Source organism: Phyllobates terribilis, unplaced genomic scaffold, assembly GCF_046119375.1.
Source record: "Phyllobates terribilis strain yellow unplaced genomic scaffold, ASM4611937v1 Scaffold_5__5_contigs__length_657084704, whole genome shotgun sequence".
Taxonomy (NCBI): Eukaryota; Metazoa; Chordata; class Amphibia; order Anura; family Dendrobatidae; genus Phyllobates; species Phyllobates terribilis.
In genome coordinates, this window is record NW_027362765.1 from 398,367,271 (window position 1) to 398,390,229 (window position 22,959).

At 42.9% G+C, this 22,959-nt stretch overlaps 1 protein-coding gene across 1 annotated transcript in view; it reads right to left on the minus strand.

Moving 5' to 3' along the window:
- CUNH10orf90 (chromosome unknown C10orf90 homolog) overlaps positions 1 to 22,959 on the minus strand; it is a 320,876-nt gene that overhangs the window by 197,156 nt on the left and 100,761 nt on the right. Inside the window, exon 2 of the mRNA XM_073681344.1 lies at positions 7,401 to 7,471. Within this exon, the coding sequence (XP_073537445.1) occupies positions 7,401 to 7,471 (71 nt within the window). The remainder of the gene's footprint in view (positions 1 to 7,400; positions 7,472 to 22,959) is intronic.

Genomic DNA, 22,959 nt, shown 5'->3' on the forward strand with positions numbered 1-22,959 from the left:
CAGCCTGTTGCCGCTTGGCCAAGACAGTGCTGCAGTGCTGTCAGCTTGTGACTAATTTGGTCATTTCGGAGATGGAGGAGGAGGTGCATGAGCTGAACAATGTGATTACATTGAGGTTAAATTGGTGACGCTGTTTTTTATACTAAAGAAAGATCCTATTGTTTTGTTTTGTTTACGTTATTTTTTAAGACAAATGCATTCACCGGGAAATGTAATTTTAACATTTTACAACCTTATCTGGCAATGTGGTGTGTGACACATCATCAGACACATCATTTTTTATTTTTTGATGGAGGGACTCTATAAAGTCATAAAGCCTATTTTTACAGGGACATCAGACGGCCCTTACTATTCTTAAAAGGTCAGCAGTCGGTCCTAGCTATTGTTAGAGAGCCATTAGCCAGCTATGCTTTGTTGTTCCATTATTAACAAGTGGGTCTCCTATACTGTTATTGCGTATCCAGTGACTGCAAGGGCAACCCAATACCCCTTTGAAGAGACATAGAAGAGGGTCTCAGTAAAAAAATGTTCCCATTATAAAAGAGCGGGTCTCCTATAGTGGTAATGCCCATGCTGTGACTGCAAGGGCTGCCAAAATTTGGGAAAAACCCCACTAAGAATTTAAAGACACACAGAGCAGGGTCACAGTAACAAGGTACGACATGTTCCCATTAGAAAGGAGAGGGTCTGCTATACAGTTATAGGGTATGCATTGAGTCCAACGGCTGACCAATTTTAAGAAAAACCCCACTAAGAATTTAAAGACACACAGAGCAGGGCCACAGTAACAAGGTACGACATGTTCCCATTAGAAAGGAGAGGGTCTGCTATACAGTTATATTGTATGCAGTGAGTCCAACGGCTGACCAATTTTCGGAAAAACCCCACTAAGAATTTAAAGACACACGGAGCAGGGCCACAGTAACAAGGTATGACATGTTCTCATTAGAAAGGAGAGGGTCTGCTATATAGTTATAGGGTATGCAGTGAGTCCAACGGCTGACCAATTTTAGGAAAAAACCCACTAAGAATTTAAAGACACACGGAGCAGGGCCACAGTAACAAGGTACGACATGTTCCCATTAGAAAGGAGAGGGTCTGCTATACTGTTATAGGGTATGCAGTGAGTCCAACGGCTGACCAATTTTAGGAAAAACCCCACTAAGAATTTAAAGACACATAGAGCAGGGCCACAGTAATGACAAATTCCCATTAGAAAGGAGAGAGTCTCCCATAGGGTTGGCCTATGCAGTGAATGCAAGGGCTGCCAAAAATTTGGAGGCACTTCAATGACCCTTCGAAGAGACGTGGAGGAGGGCCTCATAAAAAAATGTTCCCATTAGAAAGGAGCGGGCCTCCTATACTTGTAATGCACATGCACAAAGTGTATGGGCTGACAAACATTTACCCCTGGGGGGTATACATGAACATACTGTATAAAAAAAATTTTTTACGGGCATCATAAACACCCTTTAAAAAAATTATGTGGATGTTGCATCACGGACCACGGTCACTCTGGTGATATGGTGGTGGAGGATGAGGAGAAGGAGGAGGACAAGAGCAAATAGCCAAAATAAGGAAGCGTATACCCATGTGTGGGTGTGAAAAGGTGCATGGGAATAGACCTCCCAAGAAAAGACACTGGATTTGAGTTTATGTTACGCTGCTATCATTCGGTGGTGGTGAGAAGCCTGGCCCAATCCAGCCCTTGTTCATTTTTCTAAGAGTCAGCCTGTCAGCATTTTCAGTTGACAGGCGGATGCGCTTATCAGTTATAATTCCACCAGCGGCACTAAAAACCCGCTCTGATAAAACACTGGCGGCAGGGCAGGCCAGGACCTCCAAGGCATAGAGAGCCAGTTCATTCCACGTATCCAGCTTGGATACCCAATAATTATAAGGCACAGCGGAATCACGGAGGACGTTGGTACGGTCAGCAAGGTACTCCCTCAGCATCTTCCCAAACTTTGCACTCCTTGTGAGAGTACCCCGCGCCTCAGGGCCTGTGCGATGGGAGGGTCTGAGAAAACTCTCCCAGAACTTTGACAGTGTTCCCCTGCGTCTGCTGGATTGAAGTTGTGTCTCTCTCGCCTGTACTCCTTGGTTGTCCAACGAAGTGTGCCCTCTGACGCCAGCGTTTTCAGATGGGAATTTTTTTAATAGTTCCGCAACAAGGGCCTTCTGGTACTGCCCCATTTTTGTACACCTGTCCGCCTCAGGAATAAGAGATAGAAAGTTCTACTTGTAGCGTGGGTCTAGAAGTGTCACTAACCAGTAATGACTGTCACCCAAAATTTTGAGAACGTGAAGGTCATGGGAAAGGCAGCGTAACATAAACTCAGCCATGCGTGCGAGACTACTAACAAGCAAGACTTCCGTGTCCTCACCAAGAGGATGACTGACCAGGCTCTCCTCCTCCTCCTCCTACTCCTCTCTGTCCTCTGGCCATCTAAGCTGAACAGTCGTATGACAGCTGTGCAGGTAGTACCGTCTATAGTGCATGAAACTAGCTCCTGTCCTTCCTCCTCCTCCTCCTCTTCCTCATTGTCACCCAATCCACGTTGGGATGAGATGAGGCTTGGCTGTGTGTAATCACCCTGCATGGTTCCTTGCTCAATCTCATCGTGCTCCGCCTGTAATGCATCCTCTTTGATTGTGAGCAGAGAGTATTTCAGAAGACAGAGAAGCGGGATGGTGATGCTAATTATGGCATCATCGCCGCTCACCATCTTGGTGGAGTCCTCAAAGTTTTGGAGGATGGTACATATGTCTGACATCCATGTCCACTCCTGAGGTCTTATATGTGGAGTCTGAACTGAATACCGACAGCCTTGTTGATGCTGGTACTCAACAACTGCCCTCTTCTGCTCACAAATGCTTCCAAACATCTGCAGTGTAGAGTTCCAACATGTGGGGACATCACACACCAGTCTGTGAGCCAGAAGCTGCAAACGCTGCAGAAACACTGCAAGGGCGGCGGAAGCTGTAGCTGACTTTCTAAAATGGGCACACAGGCGGCAAACTTTAACAAGCAGATCCAGCAGCTCTGGGTAGAATTTGAGAAACCTCTGAACCACAAGGTTAAGCACATGGGCCAGGCATGTTACGTGTGTGAGCTCGCCTCGCCTCAGAGCCGCCACCAGGTTCCGGCCTTTGTCACACATGACCATGCCTGGCTGTAGGTTCAGCAGTGTGAGCCACAGATCTGCCTGCTCTTTCAGAGCTGTTCACAACTCTTCAGCATTATGCGGTTTTTCACCTAAGCATATTAGCTTCAGCACAGCCTGTTGCTGCTTGGCCGAGGCAGTGCTGCGGTGCTTCCAGCTTGTGACTGAAGTGGCCATTTCGGAGATGGAGGCTGAAGAGGAGAAGGAGGCTGAGGAGGATGAGGTGCTGGAGCTGTAGACTGTGGGGGCAACCCTGATTGACCTTGGGCCCGCAATCCTTGGCATCGGGAGAACGTGTTCCGTCCCAAGGTCCGACTGGGTCCCGGCTTCCACTATGTTAACCCAGTGTGCCGTCAGCAAGATGTAATGCGGGGACGGCACACCGGAGAAATATTGGCGGCTGGTGACCGAGTACCAAGGGACGGCCGCCGCCATCAGGTTGCGGAATGCTTCCGTCTCCACGAGCCTAAAAGGCAACATTTCGAGCTCAAGCAGTTGTGAAACGTGAGAATTTAGTAGTGTGGCCTGTGGGGCGTTGGCTGCATATTTGCGCTTGCGTTCCCAGCACTGGGGTATGGACAACTGAACACTGTGCTGGGACAAGGACATGGACGTGCTTCCTGATGCTGCTACTTGCGAGTGTGCTACGACAGGTGCAGGGCAGGAGGCATCCTCGCATGCACCATGGACAGGGGATTGGCTTGCATGTACAACAGTGGAAGAAGCAATGGTGCCTCCCGCAGACACTGTTCCTGCACCCTGGGGTTCGGCTCACAAAGTCACATGCTTTGCTGCCATGTGCCTGATCATGCTGGTGGTGGTCAGGCTGGTCGTTTTGCCACCCCTGCTGATGTTGGCCTGGCAGGTGGTGCAAATGGCCTTTTTGGGGTTATCGGCAGAGTCTTTAAAAAACAACCAGACTCGGGAAGACCTAACAGTTGTGCTTGCAACTTCCTTCGTGTTGGTGCTATGGGGAACGGTTGCCTGCCTTCTGTCTGCGGCCACCACACTGCTTCTTCCTGCCTGTTGGGGTGCTCTGCCTCCCTCCCCCTGTGTGCTGCTGTCCTCGCTCTGCATGTCCTCCTGCCAGGTTGAGTCAGTTACTATATCATCCACCACCTCATCTTCCACTTCCGCACCCTGGTCCTCCTCCTGACTTTCTGGCAATTGTGTCTCATTATCGTCCACCTCTTGTGACACTTTCCCACCGTTGCCTTCGTGTGACCGTGGCTGCTCAAATATTTGGGCATTGCTACACGTGATCTCCTCTTGCCCCGCTTCAAGTGGACCGGGCGAGAGGCCCGAATCTATAAATGAAAAAGTGAACAGCTCTTCAGAGTGTCCAAGTGTGGGATTAGTTGTCTCTGGGTACTCGGCGTGGTGGGAGGAAGGAGGATCAGGGTGAGGAATATGCGATCCAGACTCACGGCTACTGAGACTTGACCGTGTGGAAGACAGGGTGGTGGTGGTGGCTAAGTGACTGGAAGCATTATCCGCTATCCAACCAACAACCTTTTGACACTGATAGGGTTCAATAGTGGTGTGCTGCGGTCCCCTAGATATTGGGACAGGAAGGTCAGGCGAGAAGATGTGGGTGTTTGTTGTGGCACAATTTCGGCTTGCCCACGGCCTTGTCCTCGGCAGCTGCATGCACCATTACCATCACGTCCAGTTCCCCGTCCCTTGCCACGTGCCTTGCCCATTTTAAATGGAGGACAGTATCTTCCACGCTCACTTCAAATGACTGAGTTTAGAGCGAACTTATATGTGATCCGTGTGATAGAGAAAGCAGAGTTTTAAATACTTGGCCTGTAGGTAAGTAGTTTGACCAGCAAACTGCTGTGAATTGCTTCACTGACACACTAAAGGAAATTTTTAATGGAGGCCACAAATGGCAATATTTTCTGACAACGTATATGTAATCCGTGTGATGGAGAAAACACCGTTTTAAATAGCTGGATTTCTAGTGATCTAATATGGAAAGGACCTGGCTGTATTCTGCAGTGCCAACAAGCAAATGGCGCAGAAAAAACGGTGTTTTCTGGATTGCTTTTTAAGCAAATAACGAGGATTAAGATCCAAAGAAAAGTATTCCTGGCCCCTGAGACCTGTATAGAAATATCTAACAGCAGCAGAAGGCAGAATTGGAATGGAGCCTCTTGTGCAATATGCACTGCAGTCTGCTATATACACTGCCTGCCTGATATCTTTGCAGATGCTTGCAGATGGATTAGTCCTCAGAAGGACTGTTTGTTAAGATGGATATGTGTAATGTACGCTTTTTCTCCCTACACTACCTAATACACAAGCAAATCTCTCCCTGACGCAGCAGTACCTCTCCCTACACTGTCTCACTGTCTGATCCGGAGTGACTGTGACGAGCATGGCGGCGCCTGGTCTTATACAGACCTGATGACGCTGTGCGGCCAGCCAATCACTGTAATGCCCACAACCAACATGGCTACGGCATTACTGTGCATGGCAGGCAATCCCTGCATGTTCATTTGCTCTCTAAAGAGCGCCAAACATGCAGGGAGAGGACCCGAGTTCCCGCCCGAGCAACCCGGAAATACTCGGCGAGCGCCGAGCATCTTGAGCAGTGAGATGCTCGGGCGAGCACCGAGCTGTAGCGAGCATGCTCGCTCATCACTACTGAGGAACAGAGGGCAGAAAAGTCACAGCCTTACATCACCAAGCACAATGCTAAGTCTCACATCACCAAGCACAATGACAAGCATCAAGCACCAGAAAAGTGGAATCTGATATAGCTGAGAAGGGGAGACCAACTCTGTATTGGGTGTACGGTAGGTGTCACAGTACTTTTGTCCATTAATTGCATTTCTCATAGTACTGTACTGAGCATGGAGTGAAAAATTAAAGTTAAAAATGAATTACAATCACTATTAAATAGAATAAACTATTCTGATAGGGAATACAGGTCCCTTTTATACATCACTTACATACAGTAGGTCGGGGTTACAAGCCCCAGCAGGGATCACAGACAGATGTTATCTTTAGGGCTCCTATGGAGAAGTCGGAAGAATTTAGGGATAAGTTTAGTACTGGGAAATTCTGTGAAATTGCACTCAGAAAATTAATTCTGCGTGTTAATTTTATGGTAGTTTCATTATCCATTCTGTTTTAAATGACTCTAGGGCGTGAGATAATGTCTGCTTTATAGCATTAATTAATAAAACATAAACTGATGATTATCTGCTGGAAAATGTTTAGGTAAATATTGCGGCCCCGATGTGATTAATGCTCGCATCATCCATATTTTACATGTGATGCAAACTGATAATAAAATTTACATTCGTGGAAATTCAATTACACTTAATATCTAAACACTGGCGCTGCTCATATTGACGAGACTTTAAAAGCTTTGTATACTATTCTGCACATTGTATATAAGATTACTGATGCCGGGCTCACAGCTAAGCCCCATGGGATAACATCATTCAATTAGAACAGCGGTTGACAACAGTGATAAGGAACAGACTTCTGACCTGTTTCTTAAAGTGTCTCTGTCACCAGATTTCACAATGCAAAGTGCATATATCATTAAATAGATCTCTTAGGCCTGACGAGGCCGGTGTGCTTACTTTAAAAATCCACATAAGAATGGCCGTGTGATCTTTCTCGAAAGTTTTCTGACCTGATATGTAGTCAGGCTCATTGTATTATTAGGAATGGATTATACATACATTCTGAGATGGATTATCTTAGTAAATATACCAGCCTTATCAGGTGGTGAATTTTGTTCTTTTCATAGAACCCAATTTCCCAGTCTAGATTGTATTTAGCTCGGGCAAACCCATTTAATTTTTATGGCACTATTATATGTAAATATGCAGAAATCTAATAAAGCTGCTGACTAGTGATGAGCGAGTATGTTCTGTTAACCCTTTCGCTGAGTATGCTCGGGCGAGCACCAAGTAGTTACAGCTGCTCGGTGTTATATTTCAATCACTCCCGTATGCATGATTTGCAACTGTTTGACTGCTTTAATACATGTGAGGAATGTGTAAGAAATAGACATTCCTCACATGTATTAAAGCTGTCAAACAGTTGCAAATCATGCACACGGAAGCGATTCAACCATATCACCGAGCAGCTGTAAATACTCGGAGCTCGGCCCAAGCATACTCAGCGAAAGGGTTAACAGAACATACTCGCTCATCACTACTGCTGACCTTTTATGAGATGGTGGGGGTCATATTTCTTAATTCTTACCTTCAGATTTTGCTCATTTTGATCATCTTTATGTTCTATGTTGGCAGAACTCTCTTTGCAGTCCGGCAGTCCTGGTTCAATAAAACAATCAGAGAATTGTCATTACTAACTGACTGAACTTTCATTGCAATACAGTAGAGTATTCCTGAGGATTTGGTGAAGAAATGATCTTAAGGCTATGTTCACACATTGCGTTTTTGCTGCATTTTTTTCTGAAGGCAAACTCTCTTAGCAGTAAAGAAGCTGCTTACAAAAAGTAGGTTTTGCTTCGATTTTATGAACACCAATAAATCATTTGGGCCCAATCTAGAATCAACAACACCAATATATAGAGCAAAAATTAACTACATGGCCCAAGTTAAAAATTGCCAAAGCTTTATTAAGACATGTAGGGGACAAAAATACACAAAGTAAAAAGAGAAAGACACACCACAGGTGAACAAATAGGTGGAACACCTGGACTTATATAATGTAGATAAAGTTACAAAAAAGTATATAATATATATCACAAAGCTCCAACAGGTAGGTGTACAACGTCAGATATACGATAATTCATTAAATGTAAATAAGTAAACAACGTTGAATACATATATGTTTCACACGTAAACAGCTGATATAGATAAAGTAGCACATCCAGTAATCATATACAGGGAGATTAAATGTTGACAGTATCCTTGTGGAACCGCATATGTTTCAATAATGAGCCCATACCAGAACTACCTAATATGTACATAAGAGGAAACCTTAATTACTGGGGAGCGTATGTCTGAGGTCCAGGCATCCACCACACACCCGACGCGCGTTTCACACAGGAAATGCTTCGTCCAGGGGAAATGCGCATCGGGTGTGTGGTGGGTGCCTGTCTTAATAAAGCTTCGTCAATTTTTAACTTGGGCCATGTAGTTAATTTTTGCTCTATATATATTGGTGTTTGCTTCGATTTTTCTGCGTTTTTTGCTGCGTTTCTCAGGATCCCAAAGTTCAGCTTTGCTTCCACCACACAAGCATGAACAATGCAAGTTGTTAGGTCATCAATGGAAGACATATGTGAAACCATAAAACCATTTTGGGAAAAAAGGGTAATTTGATCAAATTATTTGATGTAAAAAGATTTTTATGTCTGAAAAAATAGTGACTATTCTGAACAAAAAAGTTCACGAAAAAATACACAATTACAAATTGCGGAGGAAGTTGAATTGGTCGGGAATAGTTTACCTAAGACATTGGCAGGACATTGAGTTTGTAAGACACTGTTTACATTCACACTTTGGTCAACACTTGAAGTGGTCAGGTATTGTTGGGCAGCCAATGTTTACTTTACACATATCACTAATTTAATTAAACTGTACTAATCCTAACTGCCATCTCAGGTGAAAACATCAAGACATTATGGTTTAAACTTGGGAAAATCACAAAAGTAAATAGGTTTCACATCCTGTTTTACATGTTTGTTTGTTTTTTACTAAAAATGCAGCAAAATCTGATACCTGCACTTTTTGCTCCGTTTTTGCACTTACTCGTTGCTTTCTATGGGTGAAAAAAAACACTGAAAAATGCTGAAAGAAGTGACATGCTGCAGTTTGCAAAAACGCATCAGTTTTCCAATTCAGTCAGGAAAAGAAACAATGTGTGTGCATGAGATTTCTGAAATCTCACAGCTTTTGCTGGTACTGTAAAACTCAGGTTACAATTTGAATAACAAAAACTCAGCAAAAACGCAATGTGTGAACATAGCGTAAAAGTGTTGTGAAGTTTAGAAATCCCACTTTCATATACAATTCTATTTAATTCTAGCTTAATATAGAGGTCCCCTGTACAGGACCATCACATCTAGGTCAGAGCAGATAAAAAGAGCAGCTCTCAATCTGGAGGACCTGTCCTATCATGCAGTGCACAGACAAATCATTGCACTGTGTAATGCTTCACTTCACCTGTGGTGGCGCTGCAGGGAAATTTAACATTAATTGCTGGTTTCCAAGCAAATAACATTTGGTCATTTGGGATCCAAGTAAAGTTGCACTTTGTAAGTTGCATATAGTCAAGAGAGTTTTCTAAAAAGGTAGCACTGTAATTTTATGCATTTCATTTTAGTTTCAGTTAATGGGTTGTCTTCTTGCAATGTACTTTAGCCCATAGGCTCCATAATTTGTAACAAAACAAAGTGATCTTTGCTTACCCTCCCCAGGCCCAGCGCTGTGTCTCCACCGCTAATCCGCCATTGACATCCCTGCAGCCAATCACTGAGTTTAGACCTGATGTATGTACTTACTTTAAAAGTCCATATTATCCACTTTAAAAATTCAGGTCAGAATGACAGGATAACCTGATTTTTAAAGTTAGTACACCAGGCTCATGAGTCTATTAAATAATGTATGCAGCTTAACTTGTGAAATCAGGTGACAGATCTGCTTTAAGCCTACAGCCTTATACTGGAGGGGCTAATACATTTTCTGCCTTTTAATAATATTATTACTCACCTGTCCCAGGTCTGGGCTCTGCTCCCTACACCGCGATCCCCTGAACTTTGTTGTGCTCTTTGTCGGACTTAGCAAGTAGCCCGGCGTGCTCCCTTCCCCATGTGTTTATCTCCCAAGACACAAGACGGTGTCTTCGTATTTAGACTTTCTAGTAAGACTTTTAGTTTGATTGTGTACAATTCCTGTCTTTAGTCTTCAGGACATCTCCTGGCTGCCTGCGGTTACCAGTCCATGATTTACCTGTCTATGGTTTTCAGATCCACTGATAACTGTCTTTAGTCTCCAGGATGTCTTCTGTCTTTCTGCAGCTTTCAATGTCCCAGTCTCGTCTGTGTTCTCCAGGACGTCTCTTGTCTGCATGCGGCTTCCAGTAACTCTGCTAGATGTTTGCAATGTCCAGTACGTCTCCTATCTGCCTGCGACTTTCAGTTGCTCAGTTACCTGCTAGTCTGTGACCTTCACTATCTCTGCTAACGGTCTCCTGTCTGTTGTTTGTCTCCTGTGTGACTCATCCGTCTGCTACACCTACGTCCATGGCCTGTGTGCCTACCCAGACTTTGGGCTTAGAGGATTCACCTCACTTAGTAAGCCCCTTTTTGTGACAAATATGATGACTCTGCTTCTTCTGTTCCAATCTACACAGAAAAGTCTGCACTAGTGGACAGTGTGAATCCTGGAATATTCTGTGATTTTTTTTTTAGAATTAGTCACTTGTTTATAATACAATGCTCAAAAAAATAAAGGGAACACTCAAATAACACATCATAGATCTGAATGAATGAAATATTCTCATTGAATACTTTGTTCTGTACAAAGTTGAATGTGCTGACAACAAAATGACACAAAAATCATCAATGGAAATCAAATTTATTAACCAATGGAGGCCTGGATTTGGAGTCACCCCCAAATTAAAGTGGAAAAACACACTACAGGCTAATCCAACTTTGATGTAATGTCCTTAAATTAAGTCAAAATGAGGCTCAGTATTGTGTGTGGCCTCCACGTGCCTGTATGACCTCCCTACAATGCCTGAGCATGTTCCTGATGAGGTTGCAGATGGTCTCCGGTGGGATCTCCTCCCAGACCTGGACTAAAGCATCTGCCAACTCCTGGACAGTCTGTGGTGCAACGTGACGTTGGTGGATGGAGCGAGACATGATGTCCCAGATATGCTCAATCGGATCAGGTCTGAGAAACGGGCGGGCCAGTCCATAGCTTCAATGCCTTCATCTTGCAGGAACTGCTGACACACTCCAGCCACATGAGGTCTGGCATTGTCCTGCATTAGGAGGAACCCAGGGCCAACCGCACAAGCATATGGTCTCACAAGGGGTCTGAGGATCTCATCTCGGTACCTAATGGCAGTCAGGCTACCTCTGGCGAGCACATGGAGGGCTGTGCGGCCCTCCAAAGAAATGCCACCCCACACCATTATTGAGCCACTGCCAAACCGGTCATGCTGAAGGATGTTGCAGGCAGCAGATCGCTCTCCACGGCGTCTCCAGACTCTGTCACATCTGTCACAAGTGCTCAGTGTGAATCTGCTTTCATCTGTGAAGAGCACAGGGCGCCGGTGGCGACTTTGCCAATCCTGATGTTCTGTGGCAAATGCCAAGCGTCCTGCACAATGTTGGGCTGTGAGCACAACCCCCTTCAGCGGACGTCAGGCCCTCATACAACCCTCAATAAGTCAGTTTCTAACCGTTTGTGCAGACACATGCACATTTGTGGCCTGCTGGAGGTCATTTTGCAGAGCTCTGGCTGTGCTCCTCCTGTTCCTCCTTGCACAAAGGCAGAGGTAGCGGCCCTGCTGCTGTGTTGTTGCCCTCCTACGGCCCCCTCCACGTCTCCTGGTGTACTGACCTGTCTCCTGGTAGTGCCTCCAGCCTCTGGACACTACGCTGACAGACACAGCAAACCTTCTTGCCACAGCTCGTATTGATGTGCCATCCTGGATGAGCTGCACTACCTGAGCAACTTCTGTGGGTTGTAGAGTCCGTCTCATGCTACCACGAGTGTGAAAGCACAACCAACATTCAAAAGTGACCAAAACATCAGCCAGAAAGCATTGGTACTGAGATGTGGTCTGTGGTCTCCACCTGCAGAACCACGCCTTTATTGAGGGTGTCTTGATAATTGCCAATAATTTCCATCTATTGTCTATTCCATTTGCACAACAGCATGTGAAATTGATTGTCAATCAGTGTTGCTTCCTAAGTGGACAGTTTGATTTCACAGAAGTTTGATTTACTTGGAGTTATATTCTGTTGTTTAAGTGTTCCCTTTATTTTTTTGAGCAGTGTATATTTATGAGTAAATGTAATACATTTTCCAGTGGAGAATACCTTTGTAAATTAGGAGTGCAGAAAAGCATGTCACTCGTTTTTTTTGTGTCTGATACAGAATCTGACGGAAGAAAATAACTTCAGTATGCCTCAGTGTGAAATCAGAAGTATACAGGGGCCAAGTTTACCTTTATGGAAACCTTAATATGGCAAAACATAATGAAGCCGTGTTCTTCAGCCCTTTAACTGATGCTGTCCACTGAGCATTTATCCATACACAGTAATCATTCCATCCCGTACCTTAGATGGATTGTTCCAGGACAATACAACCGGTCAGAGACAGATTTGTGTTTCTTTCCTACATTACAAGATTATGTGAATCATTTTTTGATGTCTTGTATCAAAGAAATGTCAACATTATCGTCATCTAAGAAATATATGAGAGGGTTTTGATTTTATCTGCAGCTTCTACAGCAGATGATAAGTAGTAATTGCATTTTTATCAAGGAAACCTAAAGATCTGTGGAGAGAGGCAGCGGTGTGATAGACTGTGCAGGATGCTTATTATAAGGGCAGATATACAGTCGAGGCACATATTGTGTAACACATACACTGAACTGTATGACTGCGCTTGTAGACGCCGGCCTCTGATTTAGAAACTTGTGCCTAGAAGATATAGGGGTTTCGAAAGTCGACTCATCAAAGAATTGTGTGAGATATTCGAGAAGACACACTAACATTCCACCACCAGAAGGATCCTCAACCAAAGAGGCCCGATCAGACCGCCTAAATATGATGGGCACCCTGACCCCAAAAAGAAAGGGCAATGGAGCCAACACATAAGTTTGCTTGTGCATGCATATATAAATGTGTGAAAAATCAATCAACTGGGTTCCTCCCCAAATACCAGATGTTTGGCCGAGAAGAACGGCTTCTATCGAGGGTCAATTCTGATGACAATATGTATCTAAATTGAACAATAAGCCAAGGTAAACGTGTCGCCTTTCTAAAGTTGCTGCAGAACGAACTGGGGCTCCAAACAAGACTCAATATGATTGTTGGATCAGGCAACACATCCTCCAACCAGGTGATAGAAAATTAATCCGGAAACGAATCCAGAACTAGAGCTCTATGGAAATCATAAGCTTGTAGATCATTGATGGCCAGAAACTTTAGTTGTGATGGACAATCTACCAGGTGTACCCAAGGTTGGTTTTAGACCAAGTGAGGCCCTGGGCAAAAGTTTAAAGTGAGACCCTAAATGTTGACATATTGCACCATCACACTCAAACATTTAGATTGCATTTACATGCGCTGAGATCAGAGTGTTAAACGAGCACGACCGACAATATTCGGTGCTTGTTTACCGGCCTCTTTACAGAGGCTGACGAAGAATTATGGGCATAAGACGATCACAAGTAGATCAATCTGTCCCCATACAGTATCATGTTAGGTCAGTATTTCTGTAGTTTACGCCATTCAATGTCACTGAGAACAATGATTTTTGTTCTGCCATAAACAATCTAATCATCCTATGAATGAGCAGAATTTGCTAGTTCGTTGGGCAATTGCCAAGATGTTTACACCTATGGATTCCTGGGTTTATAAATGTGACACAAATACTGCATGTTACACACACACATGTATACATCGGGCACATACGCACACACATAGTCATGGCCAAAAGTGTTGACACCCTTGAATTGTTCCAGAAAATTAAGTATTTCTCCCATAAAATTATTGCAATTACACATGTTTTGTTATACACATATTTATTTCCTTTGTGTGTTTTTGGAACAACACAAAAAAACAGAGAAAAAAAATGTAAATTGGACATAATTTCATACAAAACCCCCAAAAATAGGCCGGGCAAAATTGTTGGCATCTTCAATTTAATATTTGGTTGCACACCCTTGGGAATAAATAACTGCAATCAATCGATTCCTATAACTATCAACAAGCTTCTTACACCTCTCGACTGGAATATTGGACCACTCTTCTTTTGCAAACGGCTCCAGTTCTCTCATATTTGAAGGCGCCTTCTCCAAACAGAAATTTTAAGGTCTCTCCACAGGTGATCAATGGGATTTAAATCCGGACTCATTGCTGCCACTTCAGAACTCTCCAGCGCTTTGTTTCCATCCATTTCTGGGTACTTCTTGAAGTATGTTTGGGGTCATTGTTCTGCTTGAAGACCCATGACCTAGGACGTAAACCCAGTTTAACGACACTGGGCACTACATTGTGACCCAAATCGTTTGGTAATCTTCAGATTTCATGATGCCTTGCACACAGTCAAGACACCCAGTGCCACAGACAGCAAAACACTCCCAAAGCATCTTTGAACCTCCACCATATTTGATTGTAGGTACTGTGTTCTTTTCTTTGTTGGCCTCATTCGGTTTTCGGTAAATAGTAGAATGATGTGCTTTACCAAAAAGCTCAGTCTTGCTCTCATCTGTCCACAAGACACTTTCCCAAATCGATTTTGGCTTACTCATGAACATTTTGGCAAACTGGAGTCTAGCTTTTTATGTCTCTGTGTCAGCAGTGGGGTCGTCCTGGGTCTCCTGCCATAGCGTTTCATTTCATTCAAATGTCGACATATAGTTCTCGCTGACATTGATGCACCCTGAGCCTGCAGGACAGCTTGAATTTCTTTGGAACTTCATTGTGGCTGCTGATCCACCATCCAGACTATCCTGCATTGCAACCTTTTATCAATGTTTCTCTGCCATTCACATCCAGGGAGATTAGCTACAGTGCCATGAGTTGTAAACTTCTTGATTATGCTGCGCACCGTGGAGAGGGGAACATCGAGATCTCTGGAGATAGACTTGTAACCTTGAGATTGTTGATATTTTTCAACAATTTTGGATCTTAAGTCCTCAGACAGTTCTCTTCTCCACTTTCTGTTGTCCATGCTTAGTGTGGCACACACAGACACACAATGCCAAGATTGAATCAACTTCTCCCCAATTTATCTGGTTTCAGGTGTGATTTTCATATTGCCCACACCTGTTACTTGCCACAGGTGAGTTTGAACTAGCATTACATTTTGGAAAGGTGCCAACAATTTTGCCCAGCCCATTTTGGGGATTTTGTGTAACATGATGTCCAATTTGCATTTTTTCAGTTTTGTTTTGTGTTGTTCCAAGGTTTTACTGACCTACTGAGTTAAATCAGAGTTTGGGGAAGGGCCCATAAAATCTTCCTACCACTGTCAACATCTCCTGCACCTTGTACTTGAAGTCAGGTTCGGCTCCAATAAAGAAACAATGAATTATCTCACTTTCTTTTCCAAGAACGAGTGGCCAGAAACTTTTTGGAAGTTTTTTTTTCTGTTTTTCATTCAGTGCTAATTTTTTTATAATGTTTCCCGTGTAAACGTTGCTCACAGGATCCTCTGGGGCGTGTTAATAGACTGCTCTGCATAATTACCCTGTGAGTCACGCCCCCTTAGTAAAGACTCTTAACAATTAGCACTAAATAAAAAGGCCCATATCTCTGGAACCAAATGACAGATTTGAAAAATCAAAGAACGCCATAGGAGGGTGCAGTGGGAATAAAATAAGGCACAAAACTGCCCACTTTTGACCTGCCTCAATGTTTTCACAAGCTGTTCATTTTTTACTTTTTTTTTTTACGAAACTTTCTAAAAGATGCCAAAGCTACGTTCACGGTATAACTTCCTTTATAAAAGAAAGGAAATTGCGCTCTTAATGCACATGTATAAAGTAAAATAAGACTATAAAGTTTTTAATGATATAGTCCCATTAAAAGTAATATTCACACCATAAAACATACAAAATCAAATTATAAAAAAAAAAAAATTCAAAACAAAAAAAGTGTTTTTCATTCGATTGCCTTAATGCTTTTCCTGCTGAATTTTATTACGCCGGTATATTACACTTCTATATATTTTGTGATAAAAAACGCTGGCATTGGATTCGATGCCCGTTACTTAAGTTTAAATAATACAAGCACGTCCCAGCTGTTCATGATCCTATAAAATCCATCCATTGAAGCAATATTATTTTCTCCAGTTGAATACTTGTAACATTTCCAAGAAGGAGTGAAGAAAAAAAAAAAATTCTGTTGCTAGGCAACACACCAAATTCATGATTGTAGTTTATCCCCCTATGCAAACCTTAAACCTCTGAGACGCGCTAATGCTGACTTCAAAACAGAATTAAACTCTCTCTATAAGAAGACTTGCTCCGAATCCCCTTTAATACATGTTAATATTTTTGTTCCGGGCTTTGAAACCGAGGAATATTAGAATTGTCTGGATATTCTTTATCCATTGTCTTCTACAAAATGAAAAAAAAAATACAAGTCAGGGGGGAATATCCGTTTATATAGAAATGCTAAGATATGGCGTACGGCTTTTGTTTGCTTGTGTGTGACCTAATGTAAATTTATTGATTTAAAGGAGTTTTCCAAAAAGTTTGTCAAAAAAAAAAAAACCTCCCCTTTACTTGCTCTTCCCAGGTCCAGCGCTAAGTGTCCGCCTCTGCTTTCGGAATCTATTATTGTCTGCAGCACTGAAATCACATTGACAGAGCTGCAGCTAATCAATGAGATGAGTGGCTCAGCCCGCGTAGACAGCACAAGCCGCTTAGCTCACTGACGAACTCATTTCTGGACCCGGGGAGGGTGAATAAAGAACAATGTATTTTTTCTTTTTAAAAATAATGCAGCAGCGGGACAAAGCTTTTCCAAAACTGTAAAACCTCTTAAAGATTCCTGAATGTTGAATGGTCTGTTAGTCAACAGTTATCAGTCCAACATCCTGTGTGCAGACATGAGGAATAACACTGTTTCTGGCCATCATTTCTGGCCTTGACCCTGTATTTTCACAAGTTTTCCCTCCATCTCTAATTTGCAATCCACTCTGAGCTGGTGGGAGGGAGAGGAGATGAGTTGCAGTGCTCTCTCCCATACACAGCACAGAACCCAGAGAGAGATTCCTGCTCTTCATTTATCCTGTGTGAGTACATGAGGAACAACACTATCTCTGGCCATGATCCAGTATTTTCACCAGTTTTCCCTCCATCTCTAATTTGCAATCCACTCTGAGCTAGTGGAAAGGATATGTGACAAGCTGCAGTGATCACTCCCATACACCGCACAGAAATGAATTCCTGCTCTTCATTCATTTTTTAGTACACATATACAAGCAGCAGGATGGAGAACATTATACAGCAGTACTGAGCAGTGTGATATGAATCCAGCTCGGGAGTGAGGTAAAAGACTTGTTAAGAGAGCTCAGCATGATCTTTGCATTTCTCCCCCTTCCTGTTTCCTCTCCCTACTCCTTCCCTTCCCCTCATCATGCAGTATAATTGGTTGTGTCACTATAGTGAGCTGCAAGTCTGTCAAGATGGATTTGAACTGGATTTTCAGAGAGTATGACAAGTTAAGGAGACAAATGGGAGAGGAAAAAGTGTCTGATAAATGGAGAACCAAGCTGATCTCTCTGATAAAATATATTGCAAAAATTCTTATATTCACCTGTAGCATTGATTTATGGAAAGTTTGTTGAAACTACCGTTCCATTTTAAAGGGTCTGTCCATTTTATCTTTATTTTATCAAATGTGTAGGCATGACTTTTTTTTTTAAATTAGTAAGACATATATATTGTGCGGTTGTTGTGACACCAGACCCCGGCACCCAACCAGCGCTGGTGTCACTGTCCCCGCCTTCGGACAAATCGAACATGAAGAGGAAGATCTCTGACTTCCTCTTCATGTTCAATTCAACAGGAGGCGAGGACTTTGATGCCAGCCGTAATTGGACGTTGGGGTCACGTGTCACAACAGCATGGGAGCCCCAGGGAGAGCAAATGCCGTGGGAATGGTGCCAGCAAAGGAGCATTTTTATTTTATCGGGGCCAAGCATGGGGTATAACAAGGAGTTGTCCAAGTAGTGGAAAACATCTTTAAGGCCTCATTCAGACGTCTGTTTTTTTGCATATGAGTGCATTCTCTGTATTTGACCAATGCCACTAAGCTGCTGCCAAGGCAAAGTAAAATCTTGAGAAGCATCAAAAGAGGCAAAGATGCTCATGACAAGAACATAGTTTTGCCTCCATATGTCTCTAGTCAGGACACACTTGGAGAACTGGAATTTGGGGCACCAGTGAATAACAATGACATAGCAGGACTTGAGTGGGTGCAGAGAAGAGAGTCCAAGGTTATTAAAGGGAAGAGTGGCCTATAGAAGACAAGTTATCAAATTTAGGCATATTCAGTTTGGAAATAAGTTGGCTTAGGGGCGAACTTATTAAAATGTGATTGCACAGTTGTCACGGGTGTGTCAGGTGTGACAGACAGTTGTTCTGGATCCAGCATTGCAGAAGCCTTCTTGATCCTGTCATCTCTATAGTATAGTTATATCCTTCTCCCTTTAGGACCCAGCAGCGACCTCCACCTTCTGCTGCTGATTGACACACCCTTGATTGGTAGTTAAAAACTCTCACTTTCTCCAGAAAGTCGCCGGTGATAGGTCTATGTACCTCTGTGCAGGCTTGGAGTCCTAGCAGTCGGCTAGTCTCGTCTTTGGTGCCCTTGGAGGACTGTTGGCATTATCTCTCTGGTGTCTGCTCAAGCTCAGTGTATCCCCTTTGTTTGTTTACCTTGTTGTCTGTAGTTTTTAGTGGGACCTGACTAGTGCTCACCCTGTCCCCTCCCTATCTAGGGCCTAGCTCTAGGGATATTCAGGAATCAGGTTTCCGGCTCGGCGATAGGTGCAGAACCTATATAGGGACGATAGCGTAGGAAAAGTGATATTAGATCTTCCTAGGGGTCTCCACTCCCCCTTTCCCTAATTGTTGGGCTCCCTTCCTCCTCTTCCCGTAGGTGTACACTTATTCCTTCCCTCACCTTGTGTGACAACAGTACAGAGTTTTCTTAATGATCTTTTTACACCTAGGCTTGCAGCGATGACAATGGGGCATTCTCTACAGCTAAAGGAAAGAAGATTTAATCATTGACACAGACTGCGATTTTCAAAATGAGCAGTGACACTAAGGATTCTTTACTGTACAAGCAGTAAGTCTATGGATTCTTTACTGTACAAGCAGTGGGACTATAGATTATTTACTGTAAGAGCAGGGAGACTATGGATCATTTACTATAAAAGTAGTTAGACTATGGATTCTTTACAATTCGAGCAGTGAGATTATGGATCCTTTACTTAAAGAGCAGTGAAACTATGAGCAGTGAGACTATGGATTCGTTACTGTGAGAACTGTGAGACTGCGGACTCTATTAAGTATAAGCGATGAAACTTTGGATTCTTTATTGTGCGAGCACTGAGACTATAGATTATTTGCTGTAAATTCAGTGAGGCTGAGGATTATTTACTGTAAGAGCAGAGAGACTATAGTTTATTTACTATAAGAGCAGTGAGACTATGGATTCTTTACAGTTTGAGCAGTGAGATTATGATTTCTTTATTGAAGGTGTTGTGAGACTATGAATTCTTCACTTTGCGAGCAGTGAGTCTATGTATTATTTACTGCAAAAGCAGTAAGACTATGGATTCTTTACAGTTCGAGCTGTGAGACTATAGATTCTTTACTAAAGGAGCAGTGAAACTACAAATTCTTTACTTTGCAAACTGTGAGACTATGGAATATTTAATATAAAAACTGTGATACTATGGATTCTTTATTTTAATAGCGGTGAGACTGTGGAACTCTCTGCAACAAAGTGTTGTAATGGTTGATTCACTAGGGCCTGGATGTCTTTCTTGAAAAATAAATATTACATGAGATTCAGGAGATGGGTCTTTGATCCCAGATTTATTCTCATTAATATATTTGTCGTCGGGAGGGATTTTTCCCCTAATATGGGGCAATTTTGCTTCCTCTGGATCAGCATGATAGGTTCATAAGTTGGACTTAAAGGATGGATTTCTTTTTTTAATATTATAACTGTGTTAACTGTGATAAATGTGAGGTTTGAGCTACAGGACTCATTGACGTTGGTATTCTAGGCTTTATTATATGACTGGTACTATAGGTTTAATACTTTAGGGTCTTTAGGGTATGACCAAATTGTGCCGAGAAAATCCACAAATGGGCTCATGTCCGATAACCCTTATTCACTGACTTATCTTCAGCTTAGTCTAGAAAACCTAAAAACAAAATAACAAAAGTGCAATAATACAACAATAAATACAAAATAAATAAATAAAAAAAATACAAAATAAAAATGTAGTAGCTAAAGACAATGCATTTCACATCCAAGTAAGTGTAAGGTTTCTCTAATGATTGTTGAATCCCTTGCTGACATTTGTGAAGATAACCTATAGCCCTACAATGTGCGGGGCTACATTTATATTATTACACAATCATAAGCAGTTTATTATCACGCATTATTTTTCACTGCTGGATGAATTTTTTTCTCTTTTTCCGTAGTTTCCTGTAAGCTCCCGATGATAATGTTGCTGATGCTCATGTATACTTCTACTGACCTGACTCTAACACTCACTTAAGGGAGTTTAATGTCCCTGGATACACCCACGGAAATATTTTATTCCTTTTATGTCAAAGTCGTTTGTTTGGTTTTTTTTTTAGTATTTTAGCTTTGTCTCATTTTACAATTCCTTGGGATTATGAGAAAAAATAATGCAGAAAGCCATTTATAGAACTTGTATCCTAAATTACACATTTAATTAGAATAACAGATTGTACCGTACAGAAAAGATCTGGGAAGTTATCAGGATTTTTTTCTAACTGGAAAATGAGCCTGATATCTAGGAAAAATTCAGGGGTTTAAACTTAGAGCTAGTCCTATAATATGTTTTGTTGTTTTCTCTATGTAATTTTTATATACTTTTAATATTAGGTATTTCTTTATATTAAAACAAACATGAATTTACCTATGCATTTTTTATGCAATTTCATGAAATCTGAATTATCAGATGGACAAAGACAGAGCCATTTTTGGGCAGATTCCTATTCTGAGGCTGCACTATGATTTTTCACTTTTTTAAGGTAAACTTATAATAGTTCATTTCTCTTCTTCGATGGATATCGTTTCCATTTATCCTTAAAGGGAACCTGTGACACTGAATCTGGCATCTTATCTGCTGGGTATGCAAAATGCTTCCTCAGAGAGAAAGAGGACTTAAACTTTAGCACCACATATTGCTTGACATGCCAGGGTAAGGAGGATTATAAGCCATGCAATTTGTCACGGGTGTGTCAGAAGTGACACACAGTCGCCCTGCAGTTGGTTGCAGGAGATCTCTACGTTTGACATTACAGACATCTTCTTAGAGGCTGTCTCTAGGATCCAGCGGCTACCTTCCTCTGGCTAATTATCACCCTGGCCTGGGTGTATAAATACCTGCTGTGTTTCAGAGGGAGCTGCCGGCGATATTCATTCCTACTTGTGAAGGCTTTAGCAAGAGAAGTATTTTGTCCTCTCTGGAGCTTGAGGAAGTGTGTGTATTTGTCTGCAGTTCATCTAAAGCTAAGCAATTTCCCCCGGTTTGTCCTCCCTTGTTGCCTTTAGCGTTCAGTGGGGCTCCACTTCCCCCTTTATCTAGAGTCTGGGCTCCCTTTCCCTCTTCTCTTTGTGTTGCACTAAGTCTTTCCCACACCTTGCGTGATATTATCGCTGGCCGAGCACATTTTGAAAAGGAAAAAAAAAAAAAAAAGACTGTCACTTTGTTTGTTTTTTTCCCTCTGCGTGTTTTTGGGAGTGGACTTTTTTTTTTCCTTTCTCCCTTGGTATGGGTACTGATGCAGAGCTCGCAGAGCAGTTCCGCTGTCCCTGGAGGTGAATGACCTCCACTGTGAGGTTCAGCAGCAACATCAGCGGCTAACTGGTCGCTAATGTGAGGGTCTCTGCTGGTAGGCCTGCCCAGCCTGAACCCAAAGTTGCCCTTCCGGACAGGTTTTCAGGAGGTAGGGACAAGTTTTTTGTATTCAAGGAGGCCTGCAAACTGTATTTTAAACTTTGTCCTTACTCCTCCGGAAATGAGCAATGGGTTGGTATTGTGATCTCTCTACTGCAGGGAGATCCTCAGTCGTTGGCGTTTTCTTTTCCTCAGGACTCGGTTTGTCTCCAGTCTGTGGGGGGGTTTTCGGGTCTCTGGCCCTCATTTATGATGACCCTGACCAAGCCGCCTTGGCTGAGTCTAGACTACGTTGCCTTCAGCAGGGGAATCGGTCAGTGGACACGTACAGTTCGGAATTCCATAGATGGGCAACGGATTCCAAATGGAATGACTCAGCCCTTAGAAGTCAATTTTGAGGGGCTTACTGAAAGGTTGAAAGATGCCTTGGCAGTATACCGCTCAGTCCTTGGAGGCTGCCATGTCGTTGGCCATGCATCTTGATAAACGCCTTCGGGATAGACGGCTGAGACCACATTCTCCGGGGCCTTCTTGTGTACCTCTGCCGGGGGAGCGGTCTGGGGTTGAGCAAGTACTGGGGGAGGTGGAGGAACCCATGCAGTTAGGGGGTGTCTCCACATCATATAGCTCCTCGGAGATTCACAGGAAAAAAGGCGTATGTTTTTCTTGTGGGAAAAGGGGACATTTTGTTGGGACCTGTCCTGCAATTCCTAAATAAAAGGAGTCTTGATTAACTCTTGGTAGTCTGGAGTTGGATAAACAAGGGGTGCATTTGTTACCAACCTGCAGTTCCCGCTTTGTCCTGTCAGCAGAGGTGGTGCTAGAGAGCAAAACCGAGAAAATGTATGTGTTTGTTGACAGTGGAGCCAGTGTCAGAATGGCTGATGCTGAGTTTGTGAAACTCATGGTCTTGCTTGCTG